General features: G+C 43.2%; 1 protein-coding gene across 1 annotated transcript in view; it reads right to left on the bottom strand.

Annotated features, from left to right (window-relative positions):
- The window catches only part of LOC148082512 (insulin receptor substrate 1-B), a 41,099-nt gene that overhangs the window by 9,077 nt on the left and 9,981 nt on the right, over window positions 1–22,041 (bottom strand). Inside the window, exons 2-3 of the mRNA XM_087789717.1 lie at window positions 19,769–20,070; window positions 16,585–19,696 (exon numbers count right to left, since the gene is read on the bottom strand). Of these exons, the coding sequence (XP_087645843.1) occupies window positions 16,585–19,696; window positions 19,769–20,070 (3,414 nt within the window). The remainder of the gene's footprint in view (window positions 1–16,584; window positions 19,697–19,768; window positions 20,071–22,041) is intronic.

Here is a 22,041-nt window from a genome sequence, read left to right as displayed (position 1 = left end):
GAGATCTGCTCCGATATCGAGTCGTGAATCTTGTGTAATTGGGCTGGATGTCTGTGCTGGAAAGACGAGTCTGTTGATCCTGCTTTCAACTTTGCGGCGATCCATCTTATGTGTCAGCAGCCCGTCGTCTGTGCAGGTATGCAGGTGCGTTGGCGGCGGCACGAGACGAGAACATTAGGACTAAGGAGAGTGTAAATCACGAGGGAAAGCATGTGTGAAAGTCAATTTCTTACTTTTCTAATAAAAGCTGCCACTTTTTAAACACTGCAATTATCACCGTGAGGACATGTGCGCCTCCCCAAGTCTCACTGCGAGATTTCTGTCTCCCCCCCAAAGATCTACTTTGAAGATTTGGCAGTTGAAATCATGACAAAAGGCTGCAGGCGGGTGTCATCGGCGGAGTGGGAGAGACTGGGTGGGCGTGCTACGGCACACAGACCAGATGGAATGTGTGGGGACAGGAAGGCAGCGCAGGCACTGCCGAATCGGGGGGTGGGGAGGGAAAAAAAAAAAAGCATTTGAGAGAGAATCACATCGAGTGGCCCACATGCAGACGAGTATTTTTAGATCGTCCTCGCACTAAATCTGAATGGCCGCTTTGTGTTTGCTGCTCTGTCTGCTGTGCTTCCAGCTACACACAGAGTCTGGCAAATATTTTAAGAACAATTAAAGAACCAAGTGTTCCTATCCAGGGGTCCGTTTCTACATTTCTGTAATTGTACGTGGAAAAAAAGGCGAGTCACCATTCGATCACAGATTCATTTTTCATTTTTGCTCAGCGTGCCCACATCGTTTGAGCAGATATTCTGTTAGAGAAGCAGATTCTCCTTGAATGATAGAACAAACACAGACGTGCCATGTAGTAGCGCTGCTGCAAGCAGACGTCGTTTTGTAAATATACATCTGCATAAAGAAACATCGCGGAGAAACACGGAATGACACCAAAATGTCACTAGAATAAACTCAAGAGATATGTTTGTTTATGAACCATCACAGAAAGGCAGAGAAAAACGGTTGATTCAAGGGCGGGTGTGACAATAACTGAAGTGGCTCCTTTTTTCAAAAATACTTGCACCAGCGTTGAAAGTCAACAAGAGCTTTAAATAATAAATATTTGCTTGACTGCCGCTAAATACTTTCCAATCAAATGTCATTTTAAGAACTTGATCTTGTCTCTGTGTAAATATGACGACTTGTCATGGGGGTGCAAGAACTAAAGCCACATGGAGTGAAGGATTGTGGGTAATGAGAAACTCAGGATCATTGTTTGCTGACTCGGTGTTAATGCGTGAGGCTTCACTAGATGTGATAACCAAGTCCAAGTCAAAGTGACTGATGTTAACATGCACTGAAAATATAAATACCAACTTAGGATATAAATGAATGTGTTTTTATGCATTTTCTATTTAGATTTTCTTTTTAACCAAACTATCTTAACTATTCCATTTTTTTTTGTAATTACCAAAACAGATTTATTCGATTTATTAAAAAATGAAAAGTCAAACGATGACTTCAGGAATATGCAGCCTGGTAACAGTGTTTCCAAATTTTAAAACCATGTGCTGCAGGCTGAAGTCAGGAGCAGTGAAACTCCCATAATCCTTAAGCCATTTCCCTATCGTAGAAAATGTGTCACAGTTATATAACCACCATGAGCCGAAGTAAGAGCGCCGTAGTTCGGGATCAAGCGTCTGACACGCAGCTTTTATAGTGAAGACTACATTAGTCGAGGGCTCTCTCTGCCGTCTTGGAGCGAGATGAGCAGAAAACAAGCGTGACTGGAGAATTTACCGGCTGGCTGACTCGTGTTTACATTGATCGTGGCTGAAAGAATTTAAAATTCAAATAAAGCACATGTTAAATATATGCAATTGGTACAAAACATGCTGCTCTGTTTGCATCTTTGGCTTATTGATTCAAGTGGAATGGAAGGAAAGAAACCCTTGAAAAGATGAATAATAAAGACCAGCAGGGAACTGGAACAACAATAAGACAGTTTGTAAAATTCATGAGTCAATGGAGCACAAACTGTTGTCGGATGAGAGAGTGTGAAAGCAAGCAGAGCAGAAGCAACAGTTTGAAAGAGTGATATAATTTCTTAGGAGAAGATCAATCTTTTGACTGAAGGTGACACACGTCAACATTGATGGCCACCGCCACGTGTCCTGACATGAATACCGGCCATTTCATTAAAGCAAGATGAATAGACGTGAAGAAAAACAACAGTCCCAGCAGGAGTGAGCGTCTTCTACATTAACACGGTCAACAACTCACTTCCACTGATTTACTTCCATCAACAGGTGAGCCAGGAGTCAACAGGAAACGCAAACAGACAATTTATAAACGGCTCTCAATACTCGCCTTCGGCGGCGAGAACATCTTGTCGAGAACAGGTCTTAATGCGAGGGTGGGTGAGAGCAGCAGGAAATAAGACCGGCAACTCTTTCTGAGAAAAGACCATCAACAGCTGTGAGGACACATTACTGCTGGTGCAATCTTCAACCATTACCACATCTATTATTCATGTTAAAATAGTAATGCATGCAATATTCATCACACCGCTTTATGTGAAATGAAGAACCGACGCACACAATTCTACACATCCTTATCCACGGACATGATTGGCATTAACGTCTCTTACAAATAAATGCCCAACAAACACATGACATCCTTCAGTACCTGGCCTAAAGATCAACAAACAGACAACCACCCACAGCCTCGCAGACGTGGTGCCGTGTGTTCCACTGTGGTTTCTGCATCATTAGACCTGGCACGGTGAAGACTCACATGTGAGCGCTGCATTAGCACAACACAAATCCTTCCAGGCTGGAGGAGCTTCTCCCAAATGAAAGTGGCCGCTCTGTGCCAACATCTGTGAGTTATTGTGAAACTCAAAGGTAGAATTTACGAGGCTTATGTCCAACCAGCAGCCGTGTGATGATGCAGAGGTGCGTGTCTGAAGCTTGAGAGGAGATCAGGAATTAACCCCAGGGACCTCAACATCTCTTCAATCTCCTCAAACCTCCAGTGAATCCTAGTGTCATTTATTACAAATGATCAGCTCGATGATGCAGCATCATATGAAGAATCCCACACTCTTATTGACTGCTGTGAGAGATGCAGTATATACTGTTTAGTAAAAAAATCTCTTATTTACAGTATTACTATGTTTGGTATTGCTTATCACTACTATATTCATTAATTTTACATGGTGCTTAATCTCTTATGGGGTTTGCAGGGACCTGTATCCCAGTTTTCTGGAGACAATTTCCCCAAGTTTCAAATCAACCTCTAGATGTTTTTGGGCTGTGGGAGGAAATCGGAGTTCCCGGAGTAAACCCACACACTGTGTGGTGATCGTGCCAACCACTGCACCCCCGTGAGCCCTGCCCGTTGAATATGGTATGGAATTAAAATGAATAATTTTTTGCACAAAGAATAGTTTTTTTGGGGGGGGGAAAAGAAGGTTATTTTATGGAGACAGTTGGTTATTACTTTACTACTTACTTCTACTATACAGTTATAACTCACTTAGATGCCATTTACACCATAAAACCATTAAGGTTTTCTTTCTGTTAATTAAAATTGTGGCTCTTTTGTCAGTAGAAAGAATAAAGTACGATGGTGCATAAAACAACTCAGCATGTCCTTAAAATCCTGTTCTTTGGAGCAAAAAATAAGTCTTTATAATTGATTGAATCCTCTTATCATCGGCACATTGGTCACAGAGAGATGTCCTCATCAGCGTCACAGGCGTCCCGGCCGAGGACGGGAAGCTGTTAGTCGTCTCGTGGAGCAGCCGTGTGACGCCGAGCTGACGTCGGTGCACGGAAGCGCTGCAAAGGTTAACGACCGTTCTTGTTCCATTAACATCGGCGGTGTGAAAACAAGAGTGTCGGACCGTCACTTACACGCGTCCGAACATCTGCGTATCTGTGTGGATTTCAAGAGAAGTGTTTGGGAGGTTCATTGAGTAGCGACTGTGTGCGTGGAGGGAGCAGTGGAGAGGAAATCTAATCTGACCATGTATGCCGATCGGGAGAAGCTCTGTGTCTGGGAGATGTAATCGGATTCTAGTTTCTTTGTCTATTCGCCTTCCTGATGGTAACAAGCTGCAGTCTGGACGCCTGCGGAGCATGTTGACCTCGGTCGATGGCTCCTGGTTAGGCAACCGCGTGTGCGTTCCCTCTATAGCTTCCCCTTTCAGCCGCCTCAGTTGAGCAATCGCTGTGAGGCCCTGATGCCCCCCCCAGGGCCCGCCGTCTAATTCGAAACACACAGCTTTTCGAACACAACGTTCGCTTTGCAGACGACCTAAAGTGACGCAAGAAGGCAGCGTTTGCCGTCGGTGCTCCACCGTCCCCACATCTGCTCCTGGTAGCTCACACGCTAATGTCCACACAGTGACGTAACGCCCGTATTTTCCATTGTCGATACATGTAGCAGGACGGCGAGGCCACTTACACGCCACGTGATTCTTCTTGATTCACAATAGTGGTCCGGTCACTTCTTACAGCTGCAGGTTGGAGGTTCACGATAACAATGAATTCACAAATAAGTTAACATGCCATTTATTTTCCTGAAGCTCTTACGAGGTTCACCTTCTTGAAAAAACAGTAGTGAATTCAGTTGAAAAACCAACAACCCATCAGGAGAATAATGGTCTCATTTCCAGTTGAACCAGGCTGTGATATTGATAGTGAGAATGATTCTTAACCTTTTTGATAGTTATCTGGTCATTGTGAAACCTCATCTTCACCAAGTAATGAATAAAAGATATTCAACTGGAGGACGTCAGTTCATTATTAGAGCAGAACAAGCTCTTCCACTTCCGCCTGACAAGATTCAAGAAGAAAAAAGTGCTATGGTTCACACATTGATGACAAATTAAAGTTATAAATATAAACACTTTAAAGTTATAAACAAGTTTATACTCATTTATAAATATTTAAACTCCAGTTACATTTAATGTTAAAACGTTGGACTAAATACTTAAAATATCTAATAATATAAAAAGTGATTTCGCAGTTCAATGAAAGCATAATATCATATATGTCATTTATTAAGAATATATATATATATATATATATATATATATAAAGTATAAAATAATGTACACATGAGGCACTCAAGATCTTAAACTTGGCATATAAGAAGTTAAATCCATTACTTCAATAATTTGCTGTTAATATTCAGGGTTATTTACCAGTTGTATTAAATCGATAAAACCGTTTTCGCCACAGATTATAATGTAAATAGAGACTAAGGTCAAAGGTCATTAATCTAGTGGACAGCTTTGTATCTACAATTTTGACAACAAAGTTAAGTAAATGTTTTGTCTCTTAATAAATTACTGTTGCATGCCATCACTGTATTTATTAGAGGTGTGTATTGGCAGCAATATGGGGATATCACACGTATCACGATACAGGGGCAACGATGGTGATACTGTAGAAACATTGATATATTTGTTATGTTGTCCCAGCACTTTATTTTAGTGTTTTTAATTTACAAATGCTCCAAATATTTCCATGTAGAAAATGTGATGCGTAACTGTATCAATATTTTCTTCAATTCACTAGTGTTTGATTGTCAATCTTCAACTTTTTTTTTACCTTGTGTTTTTTGTTTTCCTGTGTAGCTCTCCCTCAGACCCCCACCTGACCCTCACTTGAAATAATCGCAGTCCAGTCTGAACCGGCCTCGATTTGGCCCCGATCAAACAATCCACTCAAATCTCCTCAGAGGATAACTTGACTCCCCGCAGGAGTCTTGACCGCCGCGTGACACCGGCGTCGCCCTCCACTGACCTCGGCTTCGCTCTGGACACGCTTCCCCTACAACGAGCCGGGATCTGCGACGCGACACAAGACACGCCAAGAACACGGACGCACAAACGCCGGTGCAGCCAGACGGACGGACGTGCACGGGCCTCCGCAGGAGAGGCGGCTCGTTAGCAGACGCTAATCAGCTTAGCGCCCGCTGACGCCCACCGGCACTAAGCTCTTTACAGACAAACCCAGTTAGGGCAGTGGCGGCTGAGGGATGTCGCACTGCTGAAGCAGACCAGACGCACACAATCAGACGCACAACACATCACGCCAAGTACGTGAGGCGGAGAAGCCGACCCGGTGGCGACGACACGGGACGGAACGTTGTGCGACACGTAGATTGATTAGAAGTCATAGTGAGTCTTTTATTCATGTTATGAATATGAAATATTCAACTGTATCACCACATCTGGGCACTCTCGCCCTCACCCGTCATACGTGCTCACTTGGCGTTACTCTCGCCATAACATCCGTGATGACGTCACCTCACTGAAGACTTTCTCCTCATGCACAGGTCATGTCAGTCACAAACGTGTTCCTAAGGAACCCAGCATGTCAGAGGAACATAAAAGAAACAGGGAGTCGAAGAGGACAAACTGTTTTCCAGGGAGGCAACAGCAGACAAATAAGAAGGAGAGTGTGTGAAAAGAGTAAAATAGTCGCTCCTCCTCTGCTGCACTCACTCACCCCGGCCGGTTGGTGTGTGTGTGTGCGTGTGCGTGTGTGTGCGGCTGCTTCATTCTTTTTAGGCAGCGCCCGGCATACATCCAATACCACAATGCACAATCAGCACTTTGTAGCCAAGCTCATGCTCGTACGAGAGGCTGGACCGCAGCCAAGTAAACACACAAATAGACGGGGATGTGAATGATGTACAGAGTCTGTGGACTGACAAACACAGTCAGATGATGCTTTTATCAGGGAGCTCCTTAAAGGGATACTTCCACCCAAGACTCTCATTTCACTCATAATCTACTCGCTCTCATGTCTAAATATGACATAAAGACCAGGGCTCACTTTCCTTTGTCCTAAAAGATGCCAAAAATACTCAAAAACTTTTGAAATGTTCCTTTTGTATTGAAGCCCCATGATGAGAAATGGTTTAAAAAAATGAATGAAAATTCCTTGTGTCATCTTTTGATCGTTAATTCAACCATCGGTAAATGTTTCAAATTCTAAAACATCAGAAAGTGGCCTATGTTAAGATTTTCATTTATTCATTTCTTTTCCGAGATAAAAACCATACGACACACACACTTCAAAACCTAAAAAAAGGAAATTCAGTTTTTACAGAAACTTGACTTCGCTCACGTTACAATATCTTCAAGGTCATACAAGCCTCCTAAGTAATTCATTGATACCATCAAGGCTGTCTCTAGAAGAAAATTAAAATCACTTTTCCTTCCAGGAAAAATCAAGTTTATTCCGTACAACAATTAACTTTCTTGACCCAATTTCAAAGGAAAACTTCACAGTCATCATCACCTTCCTAGAGAAGATGAATGCAAGGCCCAACACAAATGTATTTCCCTGAGGATCATTCAAAAGTTCAACACCAATCACAAGTGACAGTGGTCGCTATAATCTGGTCTCTGATTGGTTACTTTCACACCAAAGTTCAGATTCTTCACCTAAAACGTACCCAACGTTCTGCTAGAGCACGACCGGTGTTTAGTATGACTTTTCCATCCTTCATGTTTACCTACACGTCGTGATCCTGAGCTGCAGCGTGACGTGGAGTAGACATGTGCGAGTTGACAGAGTGACACTTCAAACGCGGAGACATGTCCGCGGACACGCATGAATAATGAAGGCCGAGCTAAAAAGAGAACTACCTTGGACTCCCTTCATGGTGGCGACAAGAGCTGGTCGGCAGCCAAAGGACATGCGAGCCAAACATTCATCCATGATCAGCTTTTACTCCGTGGATCATGGATGCTAAGGCAAGAGGGAGCCGTTCATACACGTCTTACGTGGGATTCTGGACTCTCAAGGAGACTGAAGAGTTGAAACACACACACTCCACTGAGGATACAAAGGAAGAGAAAAGACAGGAAAGGGAGGGAAGAAAGAAGAAGTGAGCCATGGCGGGGAGGGGGGGAGGCTTTTGTTCATGACAGAATGTGAAAACTAGCATTGAAAGTGTGAGTTCTGAGTTGTCCAGGAAGCCTAGCTGACACGGCCGGTCTGTTTCCACCCGGAGAGCCAGTCATCGATCATGTGTATATAAAGGTGTAACAAAGGGATGCGTGGGTGTTCATCAAACATGCACAGGTGTAGCACCCGTAGGCCCCGAGCGTCACTTCCACTGACGGCTCCAATAGTCCTTGCAGCACAAGCGCACATTATTCTGTCCGGAGGCGCCGCTTTGACTGACCGAGCTGCCAGCACAATTCTTCCCCCTGCTGCCGTGTCCTTGCATGTGCGTGTCCCATATGCATGTGAATCAGGCCCCACGAGTCAATCAAAGCGGGGAAAAACATGACCGGAGTACTGAGCTATTAGCTGTGGTTTTACTACCCAATTACCATCCGCTCGGCCAGGCAGCTACCCAGAAAAAACACACAAGAAAAGTGAAAGGGATTGTGCTTAAGCTCCTGTCGAGGAGCTCTTGAGCAAGCTGATTAACTTTAACCAGGCCATTTAGACAAAGTAGGATTTGTTCTATCCAAAAAATGTCTTTGTAGATTTAAATTTAAAACGTAAAAATATGCTTTGTGTGCGATCTGACTACTGCTGTCAAGACAACAACGAATGAAGAGCAGGATTTTAAAGTCCAATATTGTACACTTTTATCATTTCTTTGTACTGGCTTAGATGATCATTTTTGATTTAAATGTACTTTGCCTACCCCAGTTATTACTTTAAAAAAGATGTTCTTTTATCAATGTGTGCTTCTTTGCATGAATGTTAGAGGAGCTCGGGAGCGGAAATAGTTATTAAACCAAGTTGATGAATTAATCTACCGTATCTGCTTGAACGTCGATTTTTATGTGTATGCCACAACTGGTACAGTTGTGCGACTATGGTTACCCTTCCTTGATGCAGACTTTCACGACTTGTGAGCAACTTTGAAGAGGATTAAACGTTTCTGAAGTTGACTTCACACAGGCCACTACGAAGGAGCACATGTCAGACGGTAATCTTGTGTTCCTGATGGCTGCTACTAGTGTCTGATTGTGTGCGTTTGTAAATGGGTGACTTGGTATAAAATCATTTGGATGCAGTATTTTAGTAGAAAGTGCTTTGTACATCTAGCTTCATAGCTCAGATGTTAGAGTGATTGGTTTATGGCCCAAGAAATTGCAAGTTCAATCTCAGCTCCACGATGAGATTTTGCCGTTGAGCAAGACATGCAACTCTGAATTGAATGCCTTGAAAATAAGCAGAGGCCAAATATGACCGGTGACATCATACTACTCACTGAATTCCGCTGCAATTGGTACCCAAGCCAGACTTTAGACCTAACACATGTGATCTACCTGGACTTAAGTCATAGCTCGTCTGTAGAGGTTTTTCCAGCTGTGAGAAGACCACAGGAGAATCATGACCAGACGAAACTTGCATCATGGAGGCTTAAAAAGATCTCCAAGATCCCACGCCGCAGAAAGAGACCCCTTTAAGAAACAGTAAGAACAGTAAAACCTGTGGAGTCCTAATGGATATTTTGATAGATTTTAAAGTGCCGCTTTCTTTCGTTTACTTCAATACTGGAATTTCTAAAAGCTTTCTCCTACATATTGGAATGGTCTTTTGAAAAACCCTGCCAACACAAGCATGACTCCAACTTCACAACAAAGCACACAATTAGAGGAAGAAGAACTAAGATCTGTGGTTTTAATTTTAGCAACAAGACGTCTTTTCATCTAATTTTTCTTGAATATTGTCAGGTGCGACGCCCAAAAGCAATGACCATCAAAGCAGCGTTCAGTGCGACTCAGTGCGCAGTGTCAATTCAAGTATTTTGCATTCATCCGTGTTGCTGGATCGTCCAATGGGAATAAGGACATGCTGCAGGGAGAGTTATCTAATCCTAATAATTGTGTCACTTGAAGTTAAGACTGATGGGAAGAAGAACACTGCATTTGTACTCCATGTTGGCCGATTGTGTCACATTTTAAGGAAGTCTTCCTTCCCCCTCTTCCTCTCAGCACATGATCAGTTCATTCTTCACAAGACCTTGACCGTCTTCTCCCATATGTGGTTTTGGTGAGCGGGCCCCCGATGGTTGTGGTCCTGCCAGGGGAAGGCGAATACAAAACGTTGCCAGTTAGCAACTGGACTGTCTTCATTCTTGTTCCCGTCACATGAAGCCTGGCGAAGGTCAGACGGGCTGTTAGGACGAGGTGGTGTGTGAACACTTGGTGTGTACTATTCCAATAATTCCACACGCCCTGAGGGGAGCAGATCTCATCTACACACTGTTGTGTCATCTATGTTATCATACATTCTGACTTGACAAAGTCACTCTTTGTCTTCTCCTGCCAAAAACAACTCACACTTTTCTTCTTATCGAAACCTAGTTGTGTATCTGCGATATTCCCACATTCAAAGAAATTAAGAGATGAAAAAGTTATTCCTAAATTAACAGAAATAAAAGAGAACATATGATAAATTATGAATTTAAGTATGCTTACAAATGCCTCAGCTCAGTAGAGAAAACGAATGATCCTTTCTTCAATGCATAACTCAGGCCCAACTTATAATTCCCTCTGCATCTTCCTATGATCTCCCAGATGGGAATATTTAAGATGAACCTGAGGCACATGGAAATTAACTCTATGCAATTCCTACTTGTGTTCTTTTTTTCCCATGTAATAAAAAAGAAATTCACTATTATTTTCTGTGCAACTCTGAAATCCTGGTGAAGCTCAAACATCGCATCAGAGTCATGATTTAAAAACAAATTAATTCTTATTCTTGATAAATATAAATTCCCATTTACTTTTTGCTGTGGGTGCACCATTATTTTTTAAGGCCATTACTGATTGATTTTTATTGAGACTCCAATTTTTCTTTTTTTTTTTACCTAGCAAATTCAATATGAAAAAAATAGCATAAAAACCTGAGAAACACTTTAATCCATGAATCTATTTTACACATTAAAAAAAGCTTTTAATAAAAGCATATTTGGAGATATGTTTTCAAGTTCAATTCTGAAATATAACCAAGCCAGGAGTGGCTAAAGTACTTTGAATAATCTGAACTCTGGACGAGGAAGTGGAAATTTTCAATTTGTTCCCTCTCGAACCCACAGAGAGCAATTTCCACGCTGACTTTTCTTCCCAACAGCCGCGCTCCTTCTCCACTGCGTAAGTGTCCTCATCCATTCTCTACACCTCTCCAGCAGAAACACCGTCAACATGGACCGTTCGCTCTATTCAAGTCTAAACTGCAGCTGTCGCAGAGCAGCAAATATCATTAGTATGAAAAACAAACACAAAGAAGTAGGTCACACACACAAAGAATTCACTTTCAAAGGGTTTTTATGCCTAAATAAATGCTGAAAGCAGAGTGAGGTTTAGTTCAAGTGTCCATTAGTTCCTGGTGGATCAACAAGGACTGTCAAGAAGATGCAACAAGTTATCGAAGACACAAAGATAGTTGTTGTTGTGTACACATTCATGTGTAATGCGTGTTCAATCCACACATGCATCTTGCTCTGGTATACGTTTAAGTTTGAACAAATATACTTTTCAACACCTCAACTAGTATTTACACATCACTCATGTGTGCGACCAGCACATCTACGCATTTTGAACCTTTTTGAGTAGATTAATAGAGTCTTCTATGACCAACATAAAATACTGTATATTGTATTTAACACTTACAGCTGCTGCCATCTGGACTAGATGCTACGATTGTTTACGTCAGGAGTTATATAAACACTCAACATTCTTACATACAAACTATCAAGTGCAAGTCAATGGACAGGAAGTAACTCCTAGTTGCTCCAAGGGTGGAGCTCACACACGCATTCACAGTGAAACTCATCATAAATGATTAAACAAATCTCTGGTGGGACTACACAATAACTACTAAAATTATAATTGTACAGGTCTAGCTGGAAGCAAAGGACCAAATAGATATTGCAGACCAATGTTGATTTTCACAGCAGGTTTGTATTGAACGTCAGGGCACAGCTTGTTCCTAAAAACGCATCATCATGCCATTCATGCAACACTTGCTTATCAACACAACCTTCACTTTTAAAACCTGTGAGAAGTTTCCCTCCTGCACCTGTTTTCTCAGTGCCTCTGTAAACTACCGACGAGGACCCGCTGTGGTGACATGACACCCACTGAAATTCCCGATGCTGCAGTAAAACTCGTTCTCCTCCACATTCTTCAGGCCGGGCTCGGAAAACAAATGAGTTTTGTGAGACGGCTCTGTTGTCTCAGTGAAGCTGTGAGCATGTTCTCGATAGTCAACTCTGGTTACCCCACCAGACCTCAGATGCTTCTAATTAAAGTGTCTCGGACGTATGTTGCAACAGCCCTGCTGCTGTGGTGCTGCTCTGATGACATCACCACGGTCTTCAGATGTGGAGGAATGGCCTTCTAATGAACATAAAAGTGAGGTGAGTTACACGGCAGCCTTGAACCCTCCACACAACACCCAAACACAGGAGCCTGGTTGCTATGTGAGGATCCCGGAGCAGACCACACAACGAAATGTCACGCACAGATGCTTGCATAGCTCTGCTGCAACGAGAATACAAACATGCATGTAGCTGATGTTGTAACGAGAGACAATTGATCGAGTTATGAACTAATCCGTCTCACTAATGAAGCTTTTCGAGCGTAAAATCAGAGCTTACTTGCATGATGATGTGTGTTATGCAAGCATTCCTCCAATCTGTGCGCCACATATTCACGCAATTATCCAGCGACGCCAGCGTCAACAAGGTCATGAGAGTTTAATTGCCGTGTTCACGTGAAGTTCTCTCCTCGCAGCACATGTCCGTCTGGCCATAGAGGGATTTGATTATTTGCCAAATTCAATTAAAGCCACGTCAACTTCACACCACGAGATGCACACAAACACAACTGCTCACTGATGGCCAGAACATGGTTCAACATAGGTCAGTCAAACTTAATCAACAATATCCTGCCCTCGCCAGCAACACTGCCCGATACAACAAAGCTTCTTTTCAAAACATTTTTTCCTTCTTCCTTCTTGGACTAAAATATTTAAGCAGAAATGTCTCTCGACAGGAGGCCTTGCAGTGGCAGGTCAGGGATATACTCTGCTTTATGTGAAATACAGCTTGACCTTTGTAGACATTAAATTAGTATATAATTCAAGCCAACCTTGTGCTTGAGTTTGACGCACGTGGCTCATTAAAACGCCCATTTCTTCAAAACATCGGACTATTTAAGGAGGCGTTTTCTTTATAGCTTGGTGGATGTGGTGAATTAATTTAATTCAATAAGCAACACAAATAAATGATGGTATATAGTGGTAACCCCTAGTTGAGATGTATTAAAGTAAAATAATATTTATTGTAAAGGCACAAATTCGAGTCAATTTTATGGGGTCAAAAAATACCTGACTGAAAGTATTGAGGAACATTTCATTAGTAATTCATCACATCCTGTTCCCTAGTGGTATAAATATGATGCGACACAGGTGCCATTTCTCTTCATTTCTCATGGGCAGAGAAGAGTTGTACAAACTATACCTGTAGATTTTACAGATTTTTTTACTTGTATTTTGGCACACATGATTTGATTTAATATATTTCTAAATGAGTTTCTTTTTTACTGAATAAATGCAGTTAAATCAAAGTTTTTAAAATATTATTAAAAAAAAACAACTGAAATTCTTTGAATTCAAACGACATCTTAACCAGAGGAGTCAATTGATTATGTCAACATTAAATAGTAAAAACATGAATTATTGGTTGAAGACAGATGATTATTCCACATTTGTTATTGACGTTTGTGTTCAAGGATATACAGTATAATACTGTATATGTTGTGAGACATCAGCCTAATGACCCATCACCGTCTAACAAGATGTCAGTGAGCGACTCCCAGACAAGAGAATGGAAATGTTAACCGAGTCATGTTGCAAAAAACACAAAAATAACTGATTTGTTCAAGAAGTTTCCTCCCGTTGACCCGGCGAGTCAACTGACTGGAGCTTTGTCCGCCTCAAGCTGACGGCGCTAACGAGGTTAAAAAGCCACAACTCACAACTAAGTCCACTCACACACTGTGGCCTGAGCCTCACCCTGGAGGGGTCGCGTCCACGTGGTACTGGTTTACGCAACACTACTAGAAGCGACCTCGCGCTGGCCCAGATTCTGCAGCCGCCGGGACACACCTGTCTCTGCGCGGAGCATCAAGCCAAGGTGTTCTGCTGGCTCTGAGAAACATCTTTATTACCACATAAAAGGGTTTTAACTTATTGATCTGCTGATTAAATGTAGACATTGTTCATCAACATTCTTCATGTTTAATGATCCGACAGAAAGGCGTGACGGTAAAAATCAATCAATGAGGTGTAATCTGTCCTGCAAATAATGCTGCGCCGCTAATCCAAGATAGATATTCTGCTGATGGATGTACAATATGGAACAACATGTACCTACGACTTCTCAGATCATTACGGTTCAATACAATCACCTGATGACATCGTCCGACAGTTTTTAGTGCGTCAATAAAGAAGCCATAAATGCACACATCACTGACTCGACACTAGGACTCCATGTGTTTACTGAAAGGAATCGAGCAGACTGACCAACCACCGACATTATCTCTGACCCAGTGACTCTAGATACCCTTCACTGCAATTTACTGTAGGTATAAACTGGGTCAAGCACAAAATGGCAAGCTATCAGTTAAACAAATATAAAGATTAGATGGTCTTGGTTGCCTTTTCAGCTTTTTATTACAGCCATATCTCGCTTCGCTCAGCCACTTAACGCAAACCTAGATAAGTGCAGATGTATCTCCACTTCAAACCCTTTAACTTGAGGCATTAAAACTAAGGTTTCAACCCATTCAAGTCTCAATACACTTCAAAGTATTCCTAACTGCTCATAGCTCACCATCTCTGGAGAATTCTTGGGCCACTATGGCATATTTTCGAGGATCGCAAGAAACCCCAACCAGATGGTTAAGAAATAAAATATTAGTAGAGTGAGGGACAGCTGCAAGCGTGCAAAATCGAACTCTCACATGGATTTACTGTAGAAGACTCAAAAAGAGGCGTTTTTTTGTTTGTTTTTTTTACACAGAGAAACTGGAATAGGATCTTTGACAATGACATTCAAATTATGGTTAAAGATGTTTTCGACAGCCAAGTGCTCAAAACGTTTTTTTCTAGTGAACTTCTGCCCATATTCATTCATTTATTTGGACAAATGTCAACAAAGAGCTTTTATCTATTCATGTCAAATTACCGAGGATAATAAATCGTGTTACATAAACTGTGGCTAAGAGGAATTTGGATTCCTCACGGCCACTGTTCAAATTTAGCTCTGAGCTGCTTTTAAGAACATGATACATGGACTCGCTGTACAAGTCTGTTCCTGTAGAGGGAGAACTATGCAGCAGAATATAGAAATTCTTTCTGGAGAAACTTTTCGAACAATGGTTTGCGTGGGCAAGAGAATTTTAAACATTACGTCTGACTCTTTGTGACAGTATTGTAGTGGCATGTCATAGGAGACAAGATGCAAAGAAATGGAGTTATGAAATTTTAAGGGAAAACACTCCTAAAAGAGGCTTCTGGTTCTTCAGGCCCTGCTGAGGCCTGCCAGCCCACCGTGGAAAACACACTCAACAAAAGGATCATTTATTGAAGGAGGAAAGAGGGGGAGGCAAAATAGAGGGATAAAGGGGGGCAACTGTACAAAGGCATTCAAAAGCTGTGAGAGTGAAACACTGGCCTCATCTCAACATTCACAGCCAATGTGTAACATTCTCCCCCACACTGCCACACTGACATACTCCACGGTGAGAGCCATATGGTCGCACCGCTAGTAAGGCTAGTTTAAACACACAATGAACACACCAACCAGCACCAATAAAACAAACACCTTGATATATGGATGCAGGCATGTCGGCGGAGTATGTGAAAGCCAACTGTTGATCACTGCTGCACCCACAATTTCCACTGACAAATTCTTGTTAGTGCTTTCGTCAAATGCAACTGCTATGAAACGTTTCCCACCAAAAACCTTGGAGATTTCTGGCAAACACAACCCCACGACACAAATCAAGTGGAAGCAACTGAGGCTAAATAAACAACACAGCTTGGCAGGATGCATTAATCACAAAAGCTCCACTGTGGAGGGGATAAGAAGGACTACTGAGTGTTCCACTGATGCATATAAATACACATCTTAAGTTAAAAAGTTCTGCCTCTAACTACTGGATTTAGGGAAGATTATTTGGTGTAGGCAAAAAATTGATGCCGATTATTTTCTTGGAAAAAATACCCTTCATTGAGCAAATTCAAAATCTTAGAGTGCATCCATACACTCAATATAACAACTTCCTAGAATATCAGGCCTAACATAGCTCTGTTAAAACATTCATGTAGGAAGGCTTCATGTGCGAGGTGTATGCAAGTAGCAGCAGGACTCAAACAGATCATCAGAAAGAAATATTTTTTACTCGTTTCATATATTTGGGAAATTGCATTTTGATGGATGGAGATAAGGAAATAAAAGTGATGGGAGAGACGGAACAGTTTGGTCCCCTACAGAGATGGGGAATAATTAATATAAGCTGCTTACCTGTTCCCTCTTTACTTCCATTCTGATGTGTCCGCAGTTCTTCTGACTTGTAAAAGTCAATGCTGGCGTAAGTGTTCAGGCTTGAGCTGCTGCCAACTGCTGCACCCACTCCTCCAACACCACCAAGCACAGAGAAAATACGAGGAGGGGCCTGGGTACCTGAGGGTCCATCCAGTCCCAAATGGGGGCAATCCTTGTTGGCAAGATCCAAGTCAATGTAATTAAGTCCCTGTTCCAATACAGGAGTCTGAGAGTTAGGGGTTAGGGACTGTTGTCCAGGGAGGGAAAACTGACATGGGTTATCAGTTACAGCACCATTGCCCCATATCATACCTTCAAAGCCCAGACGACGGGCAACCGCCTGGGCATGTTCAGGGAAAAGTGAAGCAGTGGACGAAGATGTTGAGGCAGTGGTGGGGAGGGACGGTGAAGCAAGAAAGGTTTCTGAGCAGTGTCGTCTGCGCCCTTGAAGGTCAGCACGGATGACTTTAGCCCCATGGTCAGGGTTGGGCCCCTGTTTGGCAGGAAAGTCTAGTCCTCGTGATGAAATAGGGGGATCATTCCTGGTGGGGGAGGGAACCTTGGGAGAGACACTTGTTGCTGGTTTTAGGTCACTGTTGCTATTCAAGCTGAAAGCCATTACTGTGTAGTCACCACAGGATGTTGGTGACTCCGACTCAGTCACTGATGGAACCTTTTCTCTTCTTTTTCTAACTGTTGCCTCAGCCACCTCCTCACATGGATCAGCCATCGCTGCATCAGGTGTTTTGGGGGCAAGGGCCAGAGTAGGGGGTGTCGGAGGAGTAAGAAATGGAGGGAACACTATTGGGGTAAGGGAAAGAGGTGAGGGTGCAGGAGAAGGCCCAAGATCCATATTGACGTACTCTGAAGCAGCTGGCGGTATTGGAGCAGATGGGCTTCTGGAAAGTGTAATAAAGTTTCCTACACTTGTGTTTTGCCTTGGATGAGAATTGTGGCTGCTGTGAGGTAGAGAAAGGCCATGTTTAAGTACCCTACCTCGTCCTCCAGCAATCCCAGTTGGGGAATTCTTCTCGCCCTTAAACTCAATACTGACATACTCTCCAGGGCTTTTAGGCTCTGGAGGCAGAGGGTTTTCACGGACCCTAGGAAGAGTGTTAGCCTTGGAAACATCCACAAACAAGCTGACTGGTCGATTTCGAGTGTTGTTTGAATGTTTTGACAAACTACTAGAGCTGCGTCTCTGCTGTAGCTTAGCACCATCCTTGCATCCACTGGACACAGCACCCATTGGTTGTGTTGTATCCTCACTTTCTCCCAGGCTTTCACTACTGGCAGAGCTAGAGGAATGTGAAGAAGAGGAAAGTGGCTGCTGACGCCCTGTTTTTGTGTTGCTACAAGATGGTTGATCAGGACACCCTAGAGTCTTTGCACCACTCAAACCTCTAGCATTAGTCCCATTTGGCCTTCTGCCACGGCCTTCATCAAAATGTCTTGAGGAGGGATTATGTTTGTATGACCGGGGCAGGGAGTAATAAGAATATACCATTTTTGGCTGTTGGGAACCATTTTCTAAATGAGTAAGGTGTTCTGAAGGTGGTGGACTACCATTTGCAGACCTTGAACTGATTGGCGACATGTTCATATAGTCACTGCCTGCCCTGCTTTCTGAGCTTCCACTGCCAATCCAAGGCCCTCCGGTAAGGCCTGCACGTTGATCAGGTGAACAACTGCTGTTTGGCGACATTATCATATATCCATCAGAAGTAGGCAGAGGCCGAATTTGCTGTGGAGGGGACACACTGTTGTTAGGAGTCATTGCCATGTAATCGTCTCCAGATTTGGGCTCAGAATCAGGGACAGAAACTGCGAAAGACTGGGAAACCGTCGCTGGAGATTGTGTAACTCCTGGTAACATTGACATGTATCCATTGTCCACTCCCAAATCCACATTAACAGTTGTCCCCGTTATACTATCATTTTTAAACTCCCCTGCCACATCCATGTACCCTCCACCGCTTCCTACTGAAGATGACACTGTTCCAGAGACAGAGTCCCTTTGTGTGGACGAGGTAACTGAAGAGAAAGATTCACGGCTAATGCTCCTTGACATAATGGCATAGTCTGCAGCGTCTTCTTCAGCAGGCTCCTCACCTCTGCGTTGCCGTGGTGCAAGCCTTTCAAGAGCCATTGGAGGTAAAGAAGCCCTTTTGCTTAGCAATCTGCGTTCAGCTTCACATTCTCGACTTGATGAACGTCGCAAAACTCTTCGGGTCTGTGATGAAGAAGCAGGTGATGGTAAAGAGCTAGAGGTCACTTTACCTGGATTACTACAGCCGCTGACGGCACCACTGCGATGTCCCATTAAAATATAATTAGTACCTTCGTCATCAAGAGACTGACTTCCTACACTTCCCACAGAACTCCCAGGAAGGCTGGGTGAAGGGAGAAGTGTGTGATCTCCTGGACTCGAGCCATATTCATCTGAGGATCCATAATCACTGGGGGACCCAGAAACTGAGGCCCGATTTGAAGGAACACGACTGTAAGCACTAGATCCTGCAATAGTTGAAGATGATGATATGCCTCCAAACTCAGATCCATGTCCTGAGCTGGAAGAAAGACTAGGAGCAGGAGAGGGTGCCGGAGTTGAGATAGAACGCATTAGCCCAAGAGGAGTTTTGGTGGCAGTGGTTGGGGCTGAACGGGCTGATTTTGACCTGAGTATCGGGGTAGTAGAGCAAGAACTGTTAATGGAAGGGCTGGAACTCATTCCCGGAAGAGGTGTAGTTCCTGCCATCCCCTCTTCAACCTTACAACCATCACTAGCGGTGCGAGATCGTGAATAGCTGTGTCTTGGTGTTGGGGAAGCATTGGCACTGCTTACTCCTGTTACACTGTTAGTTCCTGCAGGTGGCTCAGTTCGAGGTCGGCGGGTAAAGCCTACTTGGCTTGGAGGCGGGTTAGTGTGGTGGCGCCGTGAAGGAACACTAATGGGGTTGGAGGCAGTTGCTCCTCCTCCAGGACCTGAGTTTGACTGGGATTTGCTCCGTTGGCGAAACTCTTCACTCAGTGCCTTCATGGCTTCCAGCAAGGTCTCATGCATGTTTTGGGCAACCACAGAGTCATCAACCTGAGGAATACAAAAAAACAACATTATATATTACGTCAAATACAAGTACAACTGTAAGACGTTAAGGCATACCTGCATCCAGAACTCCCCTGGGCCTGTGACAGCAGAGCGCCCAACTTCGACAAAGAAGAAGTTTTCTGAATGGCCGCAGCGCCGAACATTCATTAGCTGCAGAACCACTGCAGCCGCATCAGAGTTGAGTTTAACAAAGTTGACCGTCTTTTCTGTTAAGCAAAGGCGGTAGACTCCCACCAGGTTCTTTGCCTGACCCAAGCCTTTTGGCCAAACTTTCACCTGCCACACCTCCTTGAATGCTGGCCCAGGATTTGGCACACCATAGTCTCCTGTGGCTCCACCGTCTGTCAGGTTTTTACCTATGAGGGTAGGACAGAGATAAAAATCTGATTAAATTGCTGTTTTGTTGTGTGTAGCAAATTGAGGGGTTGCCTGAACAAAAGAACAGCACCCACATACCCCCACCTGCAGAGGCAAGGTGCCTTTCAAATTTTACAACTCTGCTGATATTTTGCTTTTAAAAGATCATGGAACACGATAAGAGCGCGAAGTCTGCATGTTTCAGCTTGCAATCCTACTCTGGTCCTCCAGGCTCAGTACCTGGGGTCGTGTTTTGCAACTGCTCACATGCAGGTACGGAAAGTGCTGACAGCTGAAGACACTTAAGGCTGATGGGTATCAAAGGCAGGAAACTGGAAAACGTTGATTCGAACACTCAAAGGTCAGAGAGGCACACAGAGAACATCCCAGTGTGACAAGGGTTTGTCTGGAACACTAAATGGTTTAGTTAACTAATTAGATCTAGAATTGGCTCGTCAATAGTCTATTCATCTTTAATGCTCGACCTTCAAGGTAACAGAGGAAGTTACTGGGGATCACTAGATTCTGGTAGCTTGGCAAGATCCCTTTTCTCCATCTTTTCAAAAATAAGATGAACTTATCCATAATAACTTGTTAATTAACCAAAGATGCCAAGTGATCACCAGAGTTACAGGATTGTCTTTGTTTTTTTGTTCATGAAACAAACTACTTCAACTAGATGCATATTCACTAATGATAATCTTGGCTGAAGAGCTGAGGTGATTCATAATAAATTAAATGTCACTAAAGAAAATTAACTCCTGGTTCAATGATCTAAAATGAGACATTGGCGAGGAATTGTCACGCCGGACCATAAGAACAGGGCAGGACGTCAGATTTGCCACAAATGTGAGTCCATGGTTTGGAGGTTCTTGATGACGTGCTAGCGCTCCGACAACCTGCATTTTATTCCAGAGGAAAAGCTCAACCACTGGATTAGAGAAAAGCCTTCATGTGACTCATAGTTTTCTCTGTGGGTCATGACTCTTTTGTGAGGAGCCACCCTGAAATGTTCCCTTTACTCTGTGAACTCACAGAAGGATCAGCAGTCTATAACATGGAATCAATCACAGGGTGAGAGCCTCACCTGCTCCATACCACGAGAACAAGATGTTCTGTGAGACTTGGAAGTCAACCAGGATCGTCTTAGCTCAATCTCTCCTGCAGCAACTGTTGATGGCACAAATGTTCTTAAATGTGCAAAACCTGTCCAACCCAAAGGCTGTTTGTCTGCACAAGTTCAACGTTTCCTAATCAAAACCTCTTGTGTCCAATTCTGCAACGACAACCAGATGCAGACATGAAACCTCTCGACCCACATTAAACTTGTTTTTGAAGCTTCTGTTCCGGCAAACTTTCTCCGGAGACAGAAGCCTTGCATGCCCTGCTGACGACTTTCTCAACATTGTCTGAACATTTGCTTTAAACAGAACTGGAATAGACGTCTTGTTGATGGCTTCAGAGGCTGTGGCTTTGTGTGTAGACACATTTGAGAAGGAACTCCCCCGAAATTAGATGACTCACTCTGGACCAATGGCGGCTGTTTTATGTTCACGCAGCCATGATTCCAGCCGAGATCCAGATTTATAACAGGAAGGAAAGGTTTGGGGATTTCTAAGAAAACTGTGGGAACGAGCAAGAGAAGATTGAGAAGATATAAACACGATTTTCTTATTTGCCATTTCTTGCTTTCACAAGAACATTAAGTGTCCCGTTTGTTTTTATAAAGTGGGTCAACACTTAGATGTATAATGTTTTACTGAAAATCCTGATATAAAACCAACACGACATCGAGTCTCACCAATAATACATCAATTATACATCTCTGAAGAGCAGCAGTTAAAACAGCAGAGAGGTGCTCCGTGTTCCTTGTAGCTAGACAGTAATTACTGTTCTCTACTGGCAACACACAGTGCAGCCTTCAGCTTTTAGTCGGAAAACTAAACGCAGAAACAAATAACCAGTCAAAT

The sequence above is a fragment of the Callionymus lyra genome, chromosome 4, assembly GCF_982586985.1.
Source record: "Callionymus lyra chromosome 4, fCalLyr1.hap1.1, whole genome shotgun sequence".
Classification (NCBI taxonomy): Eukaryota; Metazoa; Chordata; class Actinopteri; order Syngnathiformes; family Callionymidae; genus Callionymus; species Callionymus lyra.
The sequence above is the reverse complement of the archived record's forward strand: the minus strand, read 5'-3'. Positions and strand labels throughout refer to the sequence as shown.